Source organism: Haliotis rufescens, unplaced genomic scaffold (genome assembly GCF_023055435.1).
Source record: "Haliotis rufescens isolate VD_foot unplaced genomic scaffold, xgHalRufe1.0.p SCAF_67, whole genome shotgun sequence".
NCBI classification, from domain to species: domain Eukaryota; kingdom Metazoa; phylum Mollusca; class Gastropoda; order Lepetellida; family Haliotidae; genus Haliotis; species Haliotis rufescens.
In genome coordinates, this window is record NW_025964358.1 from 1,715,429 (window position 1) to 1,735,968 (window position 20,540).

Here is a 20,540-nt window from a genome sequence, read left to right on the forward strand (position 1 = left end):
ATGCCACCGCATATCTGATGTTGCTGACTTGAAGGATATAATGCCATGGCATATCTGATGTTGCTGAGTCGGGTATAAAATGCCATGGCATATCTGATGTTGCTGAGTCGGGGATATAATGCCATGGCATATCTGATGTTACTGAGTCAGGGATATAATGCCATGGCATATCTTATGTTACTGAGTCAGGGATATAATGCCATGGCATATCTGATGTTACTGAGTCAGGGATATAATGCCATGGCATATATCTGATGTTGATGACTTCAAGGATATAATGCCATGGCATATCTGATGTTGCTGAGTCAGGGATATAATGCCATGGCATATCTGATGTTACTGAGTCAGGGATTTAATGCCATGGCATATCTGATGTTGCTGAGTCAGGGATTTAATGCCATGGCATATCTGATGTTACTGAGTCAGGGATTTCATGCCATGGCATATCTGATGTTGCTGACTTAAATGATATAATGCCATGGCATATCTGATGTTGCTGACTTAAATGATATAATGCCATGGCATATCTGATGTTACTGAGTCAGGGATATAATGCCATGGCATATCTGATGTTACTGAGTCAGGGATATAATGCCATGGCATATCTGATGTTACTGAGTCAGGGATTTAATGCCATGGCATATCTGATGTTGCTGACTTAAATGATATAATGCCATGGCATATCTGATGTTACTGAGTCAGGGATATTATGCCATGGCATATCTGATGTTATACAACCTGTTCTTATTATTTATATAATCTAGAAATTATGATTGAAACTAATAAGTATTGTCTGAGACGGGTAGAGACGGGTGCTTGGTCTTCACTTGGTCAGAAAGATGTTTCCTCCCTGGGACTTAGACTATCACTAACTGTCGCGGTCATCAGGAGTGAAGAGAACTGTAAACTGATGCAGTCGGAAGTTTTAACATTTTGGGTTGATGGCTCCTTTAACCAATAACAATCCAACAAATGCCTAAACAGTCAGTGCTGCTTGTTTGCTTTTGGGGGGTTGGGTGGCCATGTGGGTAATGTGGCTGTTGATTCATCTGACAAACATGTCTGCTTTGGCCACAAGCAGTTGGACTTCAAATCAGTTTGTGTTTCAACATCTGCTCTGCACAACCTGTATAAGGCCATCCCAGATAGTTGCATTGACCTTGGTGTAATTGACCCTGGTGTGATTGCATGGACCCTGGTATGGCTGCATTGGCCCTGATATGGCTGCATGGACCATGGTATGACTATATGGACTGTGATATGGCTGCATGGACCTGGTATGGCTGCATGGACCGTGATATGGGTGCATGGACCCTGGTATGGCTGTATGGACCCTGGTATGGCTCCATGGGTCCTGATATCACTGCATGGACCCTGGTATGATTGCATGGACCCTGGTATGATTGCATGGACCCTGGTATGGCTGCATTGGCCCTGATATGGCTGCATGGACCATGGTATGACTATATGGACTGTGATATGGCTGCATGGACCTGGTATGGCTGCATGGACCGTGATATGGGTGCATGGACCCTGGTATGGCTGTATGGACCCTGGTATGGCTGTATGGACCCTGGTATGGCTCCATGGGTCCTGATATCACTGCATGGACCCTGGTATGATTGCATGGACCCTGGTATGGGTGCATGGACCCTGGTATGGCTCCATGGGTCCTGATATCACTGCATGGACCCTGGTATGATTGCATGGACCCTGGTATGGCTGTATGGACCCTGGTATGGCTGTATGGGTCCTGGTATGGGTGCATGGACCCTGGTATGGGTGCATGGACCCTAGTATGGGTAGATGGGCCCTGGTATGGCTGTATGGACCCTGGTATGGGTGCATGGATCCTGGTATGGGTGCATGGACCCTAGTATGGGTAGATGGACCCTGGTATGATTGCATGGACCCAGAGATGGCTCCATGGACCCTGGTATGGCTGCATGGACCCTGGTATGGCTGCATGGACCCTGATGAGGCTGCATGGACCCTGGAGGTGACCCATCCCGGGCTGTCATGCAGGCTGGCCTACTGATTATACAAGTCTAATTAAGGTGAGGCCAGTCCAGTTGGAGGCCTGGTGGAGCATGGCTCATGCAGACGGAAGCTGGATTTCTCAAGGAGCTGTTCTGCCAGTAAGCCTAGCAATTACTTGAGGGGAATCACATGGAATCGGTACGAGTGTCTGTGACAGATTCAGTTGCTGTCTTCTACTCTGACCGGAAGCAAGGAAACCAGTGACAACCTTTCCACATCACTTTAGATTTACACTGTGTCAGAGCTGTGGCAGTGTCATAAATGTTGCAGTGTCATAGATTTGGCAGTGTCATAGATTTGGCAGTGTCATGGATGTGGCAGTGTCAGTGCTGTGGCTGTGTCATGAATGTTGCAGTGTCTTAGGTGTGGCAATGTCATAGATTTGGCAGTGTCATAGATGTGGCAGTGTCATAGGTGTGGCAGTGTCATGAATGTTGCAGTGTCATAGATGTGGCAGTCTCATAGATGTGGCAGTGTCAAAGATGTGGCAGTATCATAGGTGTTGCAGTGTCATAGGTGTGGCAGTGTCATGTGTGGCAGGTTCATAGATCTTGCAGTGTCATGATGTGGCAGTATCATAGGTGTCATAGGTGTGGCAGTGTCATGTGTGGCAGGTTCATAGATCTTGCAGTGTCATGATGTGGCAGTATCATAGGTGCTGCAGTGTCATAGGTGTGGCAGTGTCATGATGTGGAGGTGTCATAGGTGTGGCAGTGTCAAAGATGTAGCAGTATCATAGGTGCTGCAGTGTCATGAATGTTGCAGTGTCATAGATGTGGCAGTCTCATAGATGTGGCAGTGTCAAAGATGTAGCAGTATCATAGGTGCTGCAGTGTCATAGGTGTGGCAGTGTCATGTGTGGCAGGTTCATAGATCTTGCAGTGTCATGATGTGGCAGTATCATAGGTGTCATAGGTGTGGCAGTGTCATGTGTGGCAGGTTCATAGATCTTGCAGTGTCATGATGTGGCAGTATCATAGGTGCTGCAGTGTCATAGGTGTGGCAGTGTCATGATGTGGAGGTGTCATAGGTGTGGCAGTGTCAAAGATGTAGCAGTATCATAGGTGCTGCAGTGTCATAGGTGTGGCAGTGTCATGATGTGGAGGTGTCATAGGTGTGTCAGTGTCAAAGATGTAGCAGTATCATAGGTGCTGCAGTGTCATAGGTGTGGCAGTGTCATGTGTGGCAGGTTCATAGATCTTGCAGTGTCATGATGTGGCAGTGTCTTAGGTGTGGCAGTGTCATAGATCTGGCAGTGTCATAGGTGTTGCAGTGTAAAAGATGTGGCAGTGTCATAGATGTGGTAGTGTCAAAGGTGTGGCAGTATTATAGGTGTGACAGTGTCATAGGTGTGGCAATGTCATAGGTGTGGCAGTGTTTAACACGTACATTCTTGATTGAATCATAGAAACACAATATTGCTATAACATTGCAGGAAGGTTATGAGGTTGTGTGAAGGTCCCTGTTTGGGGATGTCTTGAAACTGCTTATACTTCCTTAGGATCAGATCTACATTAAACCCCAAACATAAGCTTCAGTGATTTGATTGGGTAGGGCAAAATCTACAGTGTTATTGGATCGACATCAATTGATTCCTATCCCAAACATATGTTCTAGTGATTTGAGTGGTTGTCGCAAAATATTTCTGGAAATGAGATCTACCTGAATCACATCCACCTTTGTCCTTCCCCAACGCAATAAGCATGAACACATTCACAATTAAGTTCTTCAGCCTTTGTAATGTTATATCTGAATGACCATTCGACCTCATTTCAGCGCCCAAGGGCTATGTAAAACACTCAAACTAGATCCCTACTATCCTGCAATATCTGCCCGCGTTATCCCTTTGATGTCATTATGTAGCCGTATCCTAGTGGCCGAGAGAGTTAGTCCGAAGTGATGCTATCTCCCCTCCACGTACACAGTGTAGCAGGGCTTCACGGCAGCAGCGCCAAACACACTACAATTCATTAAATGGCCTTGCCCCTGGAGTAGCTCGATACTATCCCACGATGCACTTGGACCAAGCGATTGATCACCAAGGACAAATATGCACAGAGCTTGATGACTGTTTATGAATAATAAATACTTGTTCAATGGTTTGCTTACAAGTACTGGTAATTCTGATTTAACTGAGAAAGGTCTGTATTGAATAAAACAGTGCCGAAACAATGACGCAGAGGATCATTCTCTCATAACAGCATTGTGTTGGTTAATGGCCTTAAACTCAAACAGGAACTGGAAAGGAACATCTGCTTTCTTTGAGGGCTAAAACACTGTACGCAGATCTGTATACATTGGGACCTATCCCTTACACTGAAGAGTGAGGGAGTGTTGTTCAATAACATACTCAGCATTATTTCAGCTATTGTAACGCGGCAGTCAGTATTATTTCAGCTTTTGCAATACAGCAGTCAGTATTATTTCAGCTATTGTAACGCGGCAGTCACCATTATTTCAGCTATTGTAACATGGCAGTCACCATTATTTCAGCTATTGTAACACGGCAGTCAGTATTATTTCAGCTATTGTAACGCGGCAGTCAGTATTATTTCAGCTATTGCAATACAGCAGTCACCATTATTTCAGCTATTTTAACACGGCAGTCACCATTATTTCAGTATTGTAACACGGCAGTCAGTATTATTTCAGCTATTGTAACGCGGAAGTCAGTATTATTTCAGCTATTGCAACACGGCAGTCACCATTATTTCAGCTATTGTAACACGGCAGTCACCATTATTTCAGCTATTGTAACACGGCAGTCAGTATTATTTCAGCTATTGTAACGCGGAAGTCAGTATTATTTCAGCTATTGCAACACGGCAGTCACCATTATTTCAGCTATTGTAACACGGCGGTCACCATTATTTCAGCTATTGTAACATGGCAGTCAGTATTATTTCAGCTATTGTAACATGGCAGTCACCATTATTTCAGCTATTGCAATACGGCAGTCACCATTATTTCAGTTATTTTAACACGGCAGTCACCATTATTTCAGCTATTGTAACACGTCAGTCACCATTATTTCAGCTATTGTAACACGGCAGTCACCATTATTTCTGCTATTGTGAAACGGCAGTCAGTATTATTTCAGCTATTGTAACGCAGCAGTCAGTATTATTTCAGCTATTGCAATACGGCAGTCACCATTATTTCAGCTATTTTAACACGGCAGTCACCATTATTTCAGCTATTGTAACACGGCAGTCAGTAATATTTCAGTTATTACAACATGGCAGTCACCATTATTTCAGCTATTGTAACACGGCAGTCAGTAATATTTCAGCTATTGTAACGCGGCAGTCGGTATTATTTCAGCTATTGTAACGCTGCAGTCAGTATTATTTCAGCTATTGTAACACGGCACTCAACAATATTTCAGCTATTGTAACACGGTACTCAACAATATTTCAGCTATTGTAACACGGCACTCAATAATATTTGATCTATTGTAACACGACACTCAACAATATTTCGGCTATTGTAACACGGCACTCAATAATATTTAATCTATTGTAACATGACACTCAACAATATTTCGGCTATTATAACACAGAACTCAATAATATTTGATCTATTGTAACACGACACTCAACAATATTTCGGCTATTATAACACAGCACTCAATAATATTTGATCTATTGTAACACGACACTCAACAATATTTCGGCTATTATAACACAGCACTCAATAATATTTGATCTATTGTAACACGGCACTCAATAATATTTGATCTATTGTAACACGACACTCAACAATATTTCGGCTATTGTAACAGGGCACTCAACAATATTTCGGCTATTGTAACAGCAACCAATAATATTTGATCTATTGTAACACGGCACTCAATAATATTTGATCTATTGTAACACGACACTCAACAATATTTCGGCTATTGTAACAGGACACTCAACAATATTTCGGCTATTATAACACAGCAGTCAGCAATATTCAGCTGTCACATCAGTTTGTAAACCAGTGACTGAAAGTATGAGTAATCATCCAACTGATCTCAGGGCCACCCAATCCACATCCACGGATTGCAACCATGGAGACATCCTTTTGGAAAAGGAGGCTGGCATTTTGTGATCACAATTTGGAAGAATGCAAAATACATTCATTTAAAATCATATCCCGAAATGAGTTTAGTTATAATTGCTTTTAAACTTTGCACACCCAGGCACCTATAAAATTGAGCCAGGTTCAGACATCACTGTTCAGAACAAGAGAGAATGGTGTCATCACTGTTCAGAACAAGAGAGAAAGGTGTCATCACTGTTCTGAACAAGAGAGAATGGTCTCATCACTGTTCAGGACAGGAGAGAATGAGGCCATCACTGTTCAGAACAAGAGAGAATGGTGTCATCACTGTTCAGAACAAGAGAGAATGGTGTCATCACTGTTCAGAACAAGAGAGAAAGGTGTCATCACTGTTCTGAACAAGAGAGAATGGTCTCATCACTGTTCAGGACAGGAGAGAATGAGGCCATCACTGTTCAGGACAGGAGAGAATGAGGCCATCACTGTTCAGAACAAGAGAGAATGGTGTCATCACTGTTCAGAACAAGAGAGAATGGTGTCATCACTGTTCAGAACAGGAGAGAATGATCTCATCACTGTTCAGAACAGGAGAGAAAGGTGTCATCACTGTTCAGAACAAGAGAGAAAGGTGTCATCACTGTTCAGAACAAGAGAGAATGGTGTCATCACTGTTCAGAATAGGAGAGAATGGTGCCATCACTGTTCTGAACAGGAGAGAATGGTGTCATCACTGTTCAGAACAAGAGAGAATGGGCCATCACTGTTCAGAACAGGAGAGAATGGTGTCATCACTGTTCTGAACAGTAGAGAATGGTGCCATCACTGTTCAGAACAGGAGAGAATGGTGTCATCCATGTACATGACAGGAGAAGTGATGTGACAGAAAGGTCATGTAACACAAAGTACGAAAGGATAAAAGGGACATGTATTGATTTTGTACCAGTGGGGTTTAACAGAGCCTCTCTCTCTAGCAGCTTGGCTTGATGGCCACCAACTTGGTGGGCACTGCATGCTTGTATTGATCGGTAGCCAGAATTGTGCCTTTTTCGGTGGACCTCAGTTGCTTACTGACATCAAGTGCTGCCTTCTTTATGAGGGAGTAAACATCTAGGAAGACACCCTCCTGTACCATGGCCAGCCAGATGCTGTTATCACTGTGTTAATCTTCCATGTCCGAACACGTCATTGTGTCTGTAGTCCACTGGCACCTTTGGTTTTTAGCCTTGTCCCTTGGCAGTGGTATTTCAGGTGTTACGACCTGTAGCGGGGATCACATGAATCAGTATACAAGCCACAGTGTCCTTCTTAATGCAGTACCGATGGTGTAGGTTCACATTTATACGCGGAATAAAGATATGTACAGTCTGACCAAGTCCACCTTGTTTTATGATTGAGCATGATTGTCATAAGCGGAGCTTATGCTTGTCGGCGGGACTGGGTGGTCAGGCTCGCTGACTTGGTTGATGCAATCGTCATATCCAAATTTTGTTGGTCGATGCTCATGATATCAATCTCAGGATTGTCTGGTCCAGACTTGATAATTTACAGACCACTGTCATATAGCTGAAATAGATCCCCACGGTGGGGTTACTATCAAATATCTGAAAGGCATTTTCCTTTGATTACGTAACCAAAATGATTTTCTTGAAGGAGAGGCTTCAAAATAAACCGGGCTCTACCGATAAATTTTGATGTACTGAATGTATTATTTTATAAATTGGTAGTGCTAATTAATAACTTAGATTGTTAGTGGCTGTACCCTCAAGGGGGGTTGAAGTAGCGTAAAATTATTGTCCCCCTAAGAGGGTATGTAAGTCCCAAATCATTTGAAGTATTTTTATGCATACCAGAATTTCAAAACGTAGCATTTTTGTCATTTTACTATCAGGCTTAACTGTTAAACTATCGCCAGTGACTGAAGGGATGATACAAATCCTGCTTGGGTCCATGCAGGAAGCAAAGGCACTGTAAGTCCCCATGGTCCCTGGTATGGTGATCTCCCTTTAGTTACTGACGATCTCTAGCCCATTTTTATATTGTGTTGTTCACTGATACTTATGGCTTTTATATATTCTCAACTAGTTTTAAATCGAATCTGTGATATTCTAGTTATTGTACTGTCCTTCGTTGACAGCTTTTTATTTAGTCTAAATCTATGTATTATTAATGTACTTCTCGTCACGATATGGCTGAAATACTGCCGATGTGACGTTAAATCTTAACTCACTCACTCACTCACTACAGTCCAGCTTGGATACTGTATACTTGTTGACATTCACGACACAGGAAGTATAGGACGTACAAACCTAGTCATAAATAAGTCTTCCTTATAGTCCAACACTGATACTTTATATTTGTTGATAAAACCACAAGAAATAGAGGATTACAGACCTAATCATAAATAAGTCTTCCTTATAGTCCAGGGGCGGTCGGGTAGCCTCGTGGTTAAAGCGTTAGCTCGTCACGCCGTAGAGCCGGGTTCGAATCCCGACATGGGTACAATGTGTGAAGCCCATTTCTGGTGTCCCCCGCCGTGATATTGCTGGAATATTGCTAAAAGCGGCGTAAAACCAAACTCACTCACTCACTCCTTATAGTCCAACAATAATACTTTATATTTGTTGATAAAACCACAAGAAATAGAGGATGTACAGACCTAGTCATAAATAAGTCTTCCTATTTCCAGATATTGTATAAACATATCACCAGGTGAAATAGTTGTGGACTTGTAGTAAGTATACCCTGTCACCTCCCAGTTGTGATGGGGCAGCAGGGTAAGACAAAGTGCTGATTGCCTACATGGGTACAATGTGTGGTGATATAATGGAATAATGCAGATAGAGACGTTAAACGTCACTCACCCACTCACTCACTCGCTGACTTGTTCTCTCACTTACCCTCTCACTCGCTCATCCACTCACTCACTCACTCACTCGCTCGCCCACTTACCCACTCACTCACCCAATCACTCACTCGTACCCACCCACCCACCCTCTCATAATAGAGATGTTAAATGTCACTCACCCACTCACCCCTACATGTACCAACCCACTCACCCACTTACACACTCACCCACCCACTTACCAACGCACACCTCCATTCACCAACTCACCCACCCACCCACCCACTTTATTACCCACTCACTCACCCCTCCACTAACCCACCCACTCACCCACCCACCAACTTACCCACTCACTCACCCCTCCACTAACCCACCCACTCACCCACTTACCCACCCACTCACCCCTCCACTAACCCACCCACTCACCCATTCACCCACTCACCCACTCACCCACTCACTCACTCAACACAATGCAATCCCTTGTGTAATCTGCAACCATTGTTGTATTTGTGGCTGTAGTACTGTCCGGCACAGATAAGCCTCTCTGCTTGTCTGAGCCCTGTCTTACCAATAGGCTCCTGGCACTGATTGGCTTATTTCTCCTCGATCGCTGCCTCCACTTGGCCCAATCAGCTCCAACTACGGCCTAATTTCTTCCCCATCTCCCCTCTATTTGAATAGTAAGTTGTAATTTTTCTATGACCGTTGATGGATGGAGTGTAGGCTTCATCCCAATGTGGTTTCTGTGATGAAGGGGCTGTGTGTTGCTGCAGTCACTGATCTTAGCGCTGACGGAGTTGTCATGTTGATGCTGCTGGTGTGTTTACATTCTGTGTTAGGAGCTTGTAAAAATAATTTGTTCCCCTTAAGCTTCAATTTTCTCGTCACTTTCCCACCCAGCTGTTCTATTTTGGATATATCTCGTATTCATTATCACTGGTCTAAGGTATCACAACTTTCTCTGAAGAGTTACATCCCTTGGCTGGCAGGATCTGCTGTTCAAAGCACAATTCACTCAAGTTTTGATCGTATTACTTCCCCAAAGTAACTATCTACATCCTGTGTTGTTTTGAGCTTACCTAACCCATTAGGCTGATATGCCATGATAAACTGTTCCACTGATGTCTTGGGCTTCATTTCTTGCCCTGCAGAGTTACATCCCTTGACTGCCAGGATCTGCTGAGCTTACCTACCATTGTATGCTGACAAGCCATGATAAGTGAATTGCTGTTCAAATGGGCGTTGTTGCGAACATCTCATTGCAATAGGATGTACAGAAGAACACATTCGTTTGCTTTTGATAGCCTGTCACAACATGACACACCATAGCTAACTACAATAGAGCTAGACTATCGAGAGTCTGATAGATTTGATGGCTATAAACTTTGAGAATCATGTTTAGTTCCCCATAGTTGTTATCTGAATTGCTTCATCAGTTTATTACAAGAATCACGTTTAGTTCCCCATAGTTGTTCTCTGAATTGCTTCATCAGTTTATTACAAGAATCACGTTTAGTTCCCCATAGTTGTTCTCTGAATTGCTTCATCAGTTTATTACAAGAATCACGTTTAGTTCCCCATAGTTGTTATCTGAATTGCTTCATCAGTTTATTACAAGAATCATGTTTAGTTCCCCATAGTTGTTGTCTGAATTGCTTCATCAGTTTATTACAAGAATCATGTTTAGTTCCCCATAGTTGTTATCTGCATTGCTTCATCAGTTTATTACAAGAATCATGTTTAGTTCCCCATAGTTGTTATCTGAATTGCTTCATCAGATCATAGATTTTCCATTCCATCAGTTTTTAGTAAACCGGATCATTGGACAATTCATTTAGGAGTGTAGGTCTTTAACATCTCTTTCAAGTGGTGTCTTCCAAGAAAACTCCTATCATTTAACTGTTGTGTCGCAAGGGAGCTGTATCATTCAACTGTTGTCTTGCAAGCACATTCTATCATTCAACTATAGTCTCACAAGAAACTTTATCATTCAACTATAGTCTCACAAGAAACTTTATCATTCAACTGTTGTCTCACAAGAAACTTTATCATTCAACTATAGTCTCACAAGAAACTTTATCATTCAACTGTAGTCTCACAAGAAACTTTATCATTCAACTGTTGTCTCACAAGAAACTTTATCATTCAACTATAGTCTCACAAGAAACTTTATCATTCAACTGTAGTCTCACAAGAAACTTTATCATTCAACTGTTGTCTTTCAAGAAACTTTATCATTCAACTGTTGTCTCACAAGAAACTTTATCATTCAACTGTTGTCTCGCAAGAAACTTTATCATTCAACTGTAGTCTCACAAGAAACTTTATCATTCAACTGTTGTCTCACAAGAAACTTTATCATTCAACTGTTGTCTCACAAGAAACTTTATCATTCAACTGTAGTCTCACAAGAAACTTTATCATTCAACTGTTGTCTTTCAAGAAACTTTATCATTCAACTGTTGTCTTTCGAGAAACTTTATCATTCAACTGTAGTCTCACAAGAAACTTTATCATTCAACTGTTGTCTCACAAGAAACTTTATCATTCAACTGTAGTCTCACAAGAAACTTTATCATTCAACTGTAGTCTCACAAGAAACTTTATCATTCAACTGTTGTCTTTCAAGAAACTTTATCATTCAACTGTTGTCTCACAAGAAACTTTATCATTCAACTGTAGTCTCACAAGAAACTTTATCATTCAACTGTTGTCTTTCAAGAAACTTTATCATTCAACTGTTGTCTTTCGAGAAACTTTATCATTCAACTGTAGTCTCACAAGAAACTTTATCATTCAACTGTTGTCTCACAAGAAACTTTATCATTCAACTGTAGTCTCACAAGAAACTTTATCATTCAACTGTAGTCTCACAAGAAACTTTATCATTCAACTGTTGTCTTTCAAGAAACTTTATCATTCAACTGTAGTCTCACAAGAAACTTTATCATTCAACTGTAGTCTCACAAGAAACTTTATCATTCAACTGTAGTCTCACAAGAAACTTTATCATTCAACTGTTGTCTTTCAAGAAACTTTATCATTCAACTGTTGTCTCACAAGAAACTTTATCATTCAACTGTAGTCTCACAAGAAACTTTATCATTCAACTGTTGTCTTTCAAGAAACTTTATCATTCAACTGTTGTCTTTCGAGAAACTTTATCATTCAACTGTAGTCTCACAAGAAACTTTATCATTCAACTGTTGTCTCACAAGAAACTTTATCATTCAACTGTAGTCTCACAAGAAACTTTATCATTCAACTGTAGTCTCACAAGAAACTTTATCATTCAACTGTTGTCTTTCAAGAAACTTTATCATTCAACTGTTGTCTCACAAGAAACTTTATCATTCAACTGTAGTCTCACAAGAAACTTTATCATTCAACTGTAGTCTCACAAGAAACTTAATCATTCAACTGTTGTCTCACAAGAAACTTTATCATTCAACTGTTGTCTTTCAAGAAACTTTATCATTCAACTGTAGTCTCACAAGAAACTTTATCATTCAACTGTAGTCTCACAAGAAACTTAATCATTCAACTGTTGTCTCACAAGAAACTTTATCATTCAACTGTTGTCTTGCAAGCACATATTATTATTTAGCTGTTGTCTCGCAAGAACATTCTATCATTCAACGTTGTCTGTCAAGACCCTATAGTATTCAACTGTGAGAAGAGCATTCTATCTTTCAACTGTTGTTTCAAGAACAATCACTCATTCATCTGTCTCGAGAAAATCTCATCATTCAAATGTTGTCTTTCAAGAACAGTAAATCATTGAACTGTTGTGTCAAGAACACTGTCTTTCAACTTTCTCAATAACCTCCATAATTCAACTGTACATCTTTTGATTGAATATGTTCAATGGGTAAATGTTGATGCACTGCAATGGGCTCCTGTTGGAAACATTGCTTTACTTTGGATCCATAGAAAGTGCCTCTGTCTAAGTAGGACCTCTGTACCTTGTCCTCCTACCACTAAACACTCAGTGAGCTGTACAGACCTCCAGTGTGGACAGCCTTCAGTTGGTATATCAGATATGTGTAGAGCTTATGACTCTGGGAGACACAGCAAATAGGGCCTATTGGCCCAAGTATATATGTTTGTAATGCTGCACTCATGTTGAGGATATGAAGATCTGCTTCAACGGTTCCCCTATTGATCTGGAAAGCAGGGATCATTTGCTTCCCATTGTTACACAGACTAAACCCCATCTTCTACCCCCATTGTATGGCCATTGATCCTGTCTGCGTGGTGGCTGGACCTCAAGCCAGGGCTAAGGTCTGTTTGCACTGGGATGTAACTGGATTTCAGTCAATCATTATCATGTCTACTAAGCATGGCATTCACTCTGAAACAGAAGCAGGATTTGCCCCGGGACTCCTCCGCATCTGAGCAAACAACAGCTCCGATATTGCTCATCTATAGTTGCACTCCTGCTGGGAGTAGCCCCCTTCTATTCACTGTCAACATTTGCTATATTTTGCCTCTAAACATGGGTAAATTGCTTCTCCATAGCACAACTTGTTTTGTATTCACCTCATGTACCTGATGGATTCTTGTTTTACATTCACCCATGGTACTTACAGCACTCACTGAGCGATTCTCATTTTACATTCACCCTGTGCATCCATATCACCTCTGAGTGAGTCGTGTTTTACACATGCCAATTTCAGCTTTTGTCTTTTAAAAATGTTGTCATCCTCAAATTACTTGTGAGAGAACAATTTCCTGCCATTTGACTCACGTAGAAATCCAGTGTTAACTGGACTGTAACCTTGGCCTTGGGGTCTGAGAAGGACAAGACATGCTCGCTCGTCATGACTAACCAGTGAATCACAAGTGAAATATTAAATCATTTTTCACTTCCATTTTGTTAGTTCCTTCTTTTGTGACAGAGATCAAATCAAATCAAATATCAAATCATTGTACAAAAGGTTTTGAGTAAAATTTAACATTTGGATAATTTACATATTGTTTATGTGGATCACATAGATTTCAGTATATCAGTGGGCAACATTATATGCCAAACAACTCATGGATGTATGACAAGGGTATGCAGTATAACCATTAATAACATTGTTAATCCTTTCCATTTAAAGTATAATGAGCGAATTCTTGATTTACATTCAACCTAATTTCACCCATACTGTACTGTGCTATTTATTCCAAAGTGATTCTTGTTTTACACTTACCCCTCACTATTATGGAGATTCTTGTTTTACACTTACCTCGCACCATTATGTGGATTCTTGTTTTACACTTACCATACACCATTATGGAGATTCTTGTTTTACACTTACCCCGCACCATTATGGAGATCACATACCCCACACCATTATGGAGATTCTTGTTTTACACTTACCCCGCACCATTATGGAGATCACATACCCCCAACCATTATGGAGATTCTTGTTTTACACTTACCATACACCATTATGGAGATTCTTGTTTTACACTTACCCTGCACCATTATGGAGATTCTTGTTTTACACTTACCCCGCACCATTATGGAGATCACATACCCCAAAACCATTATGGAGATTCTTGTTTTACACTTACCCCGCACCATTATGGAGATTCTTGTTTTACACTTACCCCACACCATTATGGAGATTTTTGTTTTACACTTACCCTGCACCATTATGGAGATTCTTGTTTTACACTTACCCCGCACCATTATGGAGATTCTCTTTTTACACTTACCCCGCACCATTATGGAGATTCTTGTTTTACACTTACCCCTGCACCATTATGGAGATTCTTGTTTTACACTTACCCTGCACCATTATGAGGATTTTTGTTTTACACTTACCCTGCACCATTATGGAGATTCTTATTTTACACTTACCCCTGCACGGTTATGGAGATTCTCTTTTTACACTTACCCCGCACCATTATGGAGATTCTTGTTTGTTTTACACTTACCCTGCACCATTATGAGGATTTTTGTTTTACACTTACCCCGCACCATCAACGAGATTCTTGTTTTACACTTACCCCGCACCATCATGGAGATTCTTGTTTTACACTTACCCCGTACCATTATTGAGATTCTTGTTTTACCCTGGCTTCATGTATTATTTCAGCTGTAAATCTGCGTACCATGACATTGAATTTCTCCAAATATTAGCTTATTTATAGAAGTTTCCCCAGAATGAATCTATTTACTTCAGTTCAAATTGTCTCTTTTAAAGCCCTTTGCAGATATGACAATGACTTTACTCTTTTAAAAATGATGAATTTTTCAAATTATTTGCAAATATCAATAACATGACATAATATTTTCTTCTTCATATCAATATTTTTTTCTGAAGAAACCTTAAATGCATTTCACTTTCATGTCAGTCTTTTGTAAAGGTCAGACGGTTTTATCAACCTTTAAACATTGCTTCTTATGAAATTGGATTTAACTTGAAGAATATAGCATCATAGGCACTTTATGTGGGCATGGCCCTTGTGGGAGTTTGAGACATCATCCAGTAAGGGGGTTATAGGGTAGTCTAGTGGTCTATGCATCCGCTCAGCTCACCAATTATCCTGGTTTGTTTTCCTGCATGGGTAGGTAAAACCAGTGAAAAGTAGGTCTTGAATAGTTTGCTTAATTTTTTTATTTTTTTCAAACCACACTCAGCAATATTCAAGCTATATGACATCAGTCTGTAAATTATCAAGTCCGGACTAGACAATCCAGTCCTTGACATCATTAGCATTGATCTACGCAAATGGAATACAATGAAATGCATCAACCAGGTCAGCAAGCCTGACCACCCGAACCCGTTAGTCGCCTCTTATGACAAGCTTGGCTTGCTGAAGGCCGATTTTAACCCTGATGTTCATGGGGGAGTTTGTCTCAGACTGCCTTTCTTGACTAACGAGGTTCCACCCAGCGCCATTACCTTTCACTTGACAGGCCAGACTTCAGAGTCATCTATATTAAATCTTTATTGCTGATTTAGAATCAAAGCAGTCCAATTTCAACCCAGGTCATTACAAGCATCACTTCCACGTTGACCCCAAAGTCCCTATTTACCCCCACAGTCCACTATTTACCCCACAGTCCCCTATTAAAGTCTCTCGGTCCTGGTTTAAGCCCTGGTTGTGTGTTTGACAGCCCATTCTGTTGGTCAATCGGCTCTAATCCGTCCAATCTGTCAAGGACCCACGGAGCATCCCGGCCTGTCCTTCATCAAACCTTCATCCCAAACTTCACCGCTGTCCAATCTCGACTGATGTCGATGGACAGTGTAATGAGATCAATAAAATGACCACTTGGTGGCTCAGCGACTTAGCCAGGGGCAGTGGTCAGAGTCCAGCCACTTCAAACCAGAGAGGACATCAACCAAATGAGGTGAACATTTGGGCTGGAGGCAGACTGCCCTCTCACATACAGGCCCAGATAGCTCAAGATGACCATTTGACCACGCACATGTAGGTGGCCAAACATCAATCTCATGCATGGTCAGTCAGAATCAATAGCACGCTTAGCAAAGACACTTTTACTTGGATCGAATTTCAAGGCTTTGTTGTCTTTGGGTATGTGCCTTGTCATACGAGATAACTAACTGTCAACATTGACATAGCATTATAGCATATTGGGCAGTGTGAATATTGAGCCATGTGATATGTTAATGTCTTTTAGCTGCAATCACATTTGCAAGAACAGTCGATAATGTAGGAAACCAGTTTCAGAATATGGATCGAAACCAGGTGTCACAGGTGTCCCCGAGAGTCATCTAAGGCACCTCAATACACAGAGTAGAGTTGCTTTTCTTGAGTGTCCCAGGAACCTGGTAGTGAGGTGTCACAGGTGTCCCCGAGAGTCCTCCAAGGCACCTCAATACACAGAGTAGAGTTGCTTTTCTTGAATGTCCCAGGAACCTGGTAGTGAGGTGTCACAGGTGTCACCGAGAGTCATCTAAAGCACCTCACTACACAGAGTAGAGTTGCTTTTCTTGAGTGTCCCAGGAACCTGGTAGTGAGGTGTCACAGGTGTCCCCGTGAGTCATCTAAAGCACCTCACTACACAGAGTAGATTTGCTTTTCTTGGGTGTCCAAGGAACCTGGTGTCAAAGGTGTCACCGAGAGTCCTCCAAAGCACCTCAATTCACAGAGTAGATTTGCTTTTCTTGAGTGTCCCAGGAACCTGGTAGTGAGGTGTCACAGGTGTCCCCGTGAGTCATCTAAAGCACCTCACTACACAGAGTAGATTTGCTTTTCTTGGGTGTCCAAGGAACCTGGTGTCAAAGGTGTCACCGAGAGTCCTCCAAAGCACCTCAATTCACAGAGTAGATTTGCTTTTCTTGAGTGTCCCAGGAACCTGGTAGTGAGGTGTCACAGGTGTCCCCGTGAGTCATCTAAAGCACCTCACTACACAGAGTAGATTTGCTTTTCTTGGGTGTCCAAGGAACCTGGTGTCAAAGGTGTCACCGAGAGTCCTCCAAAGCACCTCAATTCACAGAGTAGATTTGCTTTTCTTGAGTGTCCCAGGAACCTGGTAGTGAGGTGTCACAGGTGTCCCCGTGAGTCATCTAAAGCACCTCAATTCACAGAGTAGATTTGCTTTTCCTGGGTGTATCAGGAACTAGGTGTCACAGGTGTCCCCATGTGTCATCTAAAGCACCTCAATACACAGAGTAGAGTTGCTTTTCTTGGGTGTCCCAGGAACCTGGTAGTGAGGTGTCACAGGTGTCCCCATGGAGTGTGTTTATCTCTGGTAGGAGCATCAGTTTATCTCTGGATAGGAGTGTCTGTTTATCTCTGGGTAGGAGAGTGTTCATCTCTGGGTAGGAGTGTGTTTATCTCTGGTAGGAGCATCTGTTTATCTCTGGGTAGGAGTCTTTTTTCTGTTTGGTCTTAGCCTATGCAGAGATTTGCTTGCAACAGCATGTATTGTTCCAGCCGGTGTGGTAATTCAGTTAAACACCAGTACTCTAACCACAGTTATGCCACTTATAGGTGATGATTGGTTAATATGACAGTGAACAGACAGGTGATGTTATGATATTGACATATGGATATGAGGCAGGCTACTCCAAAGTCACATGACACCTGTCTGATGGTGCTGTCGTCTTCACACTGTTAGAAGTGGAAACAGATGTCATCATGACTGAACAAATTGGATTACACTGGTTCATTGTGCAATACTGAATACAAGAAATGTCGACAACCTTCGGCATTTTCAAACAGTTTCAAGCGAACAAACTAAAAAAGCAAATTATTTTGTTGTGACTGTGATGCTCTTGCAGAGGACTGAAATCTACGACAGTGTTCCCTCACTATTGCCCTCCCCAATATAGCGCTGACTTGGTATACACATGCAGTAACACATGGCTAACAATATTTACATTGTTTATTGCACTAAAAATATAGTACATCTAGTCAACTTTTGATGGGTATATTTTAAGTTGTCAACCAATCTCTAGGGGTATATGGTGTGGTGTACCCGATGTGTGAGTCTATGTACCCCGTGCCTTCAGGCGAGGGATACATAGGTTCACACACAGGTAGGGCAGGGACGGGTAACTCGGGGACTCGGGTTGGGTGGGTCCTCAGAGAAGGACCCGGGCCCTCAGAGTACTACACTTTTTCCCAGGGCTCCGGTAAAACAATTCCCATATGAACATTTTGTGTCCAACAGCAGGTACCCGGGTAGGGTCAGGTAATATGGGGTCGGGTACCCGGTTAGTAAATTTGGACTCATCCCATCCCTACACACATGGTAGATCACAACATATGCCCTGAGAGATCGGTTGACCAAGAATTTTTCTCACCAACATTCCTTCATACACACCCGGAATATATGTCTGAAGTTTCATCAAGTAAAATGCTTTGATGCAGCCACAGATGATGCAAACAAAGCAAGTTACTTCCCTTTACCTAATGTGTTTGGATAAACATCAATTCATTTCAGCTCAACGATACTTATGCGAGATAAGCAAGTTACCTAAGGTGTGTTACAATTGATTTCTCAGCAGGCTGGGAAAAAATTATTTGCTCATGAGCCAATCAGCTAGTATATTATTGTAAAGTGAGATTATCAGATATGTCATTCTATTCAAATATACACTTGACATCTTATGAGAACCAGTTTTGTGAAGTATGGAAAAATAAAAATTGCACTATCAAAAGTTATTTTGAACACTTCCTTATGATAAGTTATAAAATGTCTTTGTTTCCTTTTCAGACGAGAGTGGTATGTCCTGTCCTTAAGAATGGTTCATTGTGAATTCTTTTTCCTTTTCAGCATCCTTCACAAGTATGTTAACTACATCCCATTTTCAAGTGCTTTTCGGGGAATGACAACCTTATATGTTTCCGCTCTGTCAATGGTATTTTGTCCTGGATGAGATATTAACCATGTTGTGTTGTTGTGTATTTCAGACAGCCTACAAGGAATGGTTGTGCGCCACCAAGTTGACATATTACCACAACAACATGGACCAGCCAGTGCCTCCGTGTGGAGACTTCTGCTCTAAAGTGGAGAAAATGTGTCCCTTCTTTCGTCCTGACAATGATGATACACATGCTGGTGATCCCAGTTTTATATGCAAAGGTAGGTCTCACAGTCTCCCACATAGGTCTCACAGTCATCCACATAGGTCTCACAGTCTCTCACATAGGTCTCACAGTCTCCCCACATAGGTCTCACAGTCTCCCACATAGGTCTCACAGTCTCCCCACATAAGTCTAACAGTCATCCACATAGGTCTCACAGTCTCTCACATAGGTCTCACAGTCTCCCCACATAGGTCTCACAGTCTCCCCACATAAGTCTCACAGTCATCCACATAGGTCTCACAGTCTCTCACATAGGACTCACAGTCTCCCCACATAGGTCTCACAGTCTCCCACATAGGTCTCACAGTCTCCCCACATAAGTCTCACAGTCATCCACATAGGTCTCACAGTCTCTCACATAGGTCTCACAGTCTCCCCACATAGGTCTCACAGTCTCCCACATAAGTCTCCCAGTCTCCCACATAGGTCTCAGTCTCCACATAGGTCTCACAGTCTCCCCACATAGGTCTCACAGTCTCCCACATAGGTCTCACAGTCTCCACATAGGTCTCACAGTCTCCCCACATAGGTCTCACAGTCTCCCACATAGGTCTCACAGTCTCCCACATAGGTCTCAGTCTCCACATAGGTCTCACAGTCTCCCACATAGGTCTCACAGTCTCCCACATAGGTCTCACAGTCTCCCCACATAGGTCTCACAGTCTCCCACATAGGTCTCACAGTCTCCCACATAGGTCTCAGTCTCCCCACATAGGTCTCAGTCTCCACATAGGTCTCACAGTCTCCCACATAGGTCTCACAGTCTCCCACATAGGTCTCACAGTCATCCACATAGGTCTCACAGTGTCCCCACATAGGTCTCACAGTCTCTCACATAGGTCTCACAGTCTCCCCACATAGGTCTCACAGTCTCCCACATACGTCTCACAGTCTCCCCACATAGGTCTCTCAGTCTCTCCACATAGGTCTCGTAGTCTCTCACATAGGTCTCACAGTCTCCCCACATAGGTCTCACAGTCTCCCCACATAGGTCTCACAGTCTCTCCACATAGGTCTCGTAGTCTCTCACATAGGTCTCACAGTCTCC

The 20,540-nt window shown here is 42.1% G+C and overlaps 1 protein-coding gene across 1 annotated transcript in view; it reads left to right on the top strand.

Moving 5' to 3' along the window:
• Window positions 1-20,540, top strand: part of LOC124116180 (NALCN channel auxiliary factor 1-like) — a 130,181-nt gene that overhangs the window by 107,091 nt on the left and 2,550 nt on the right. The window contains exon 2 of the mRNA XM_046477425.2: window positions 19,316-19,487. Coding sequence (XP_046333381.1) covers window positions 19,316-19,487 — 172 coding nt within the window. The remainder of the gene's footprint in view (window positions 1-19,315; window positions 19,488-20,540) is intronic.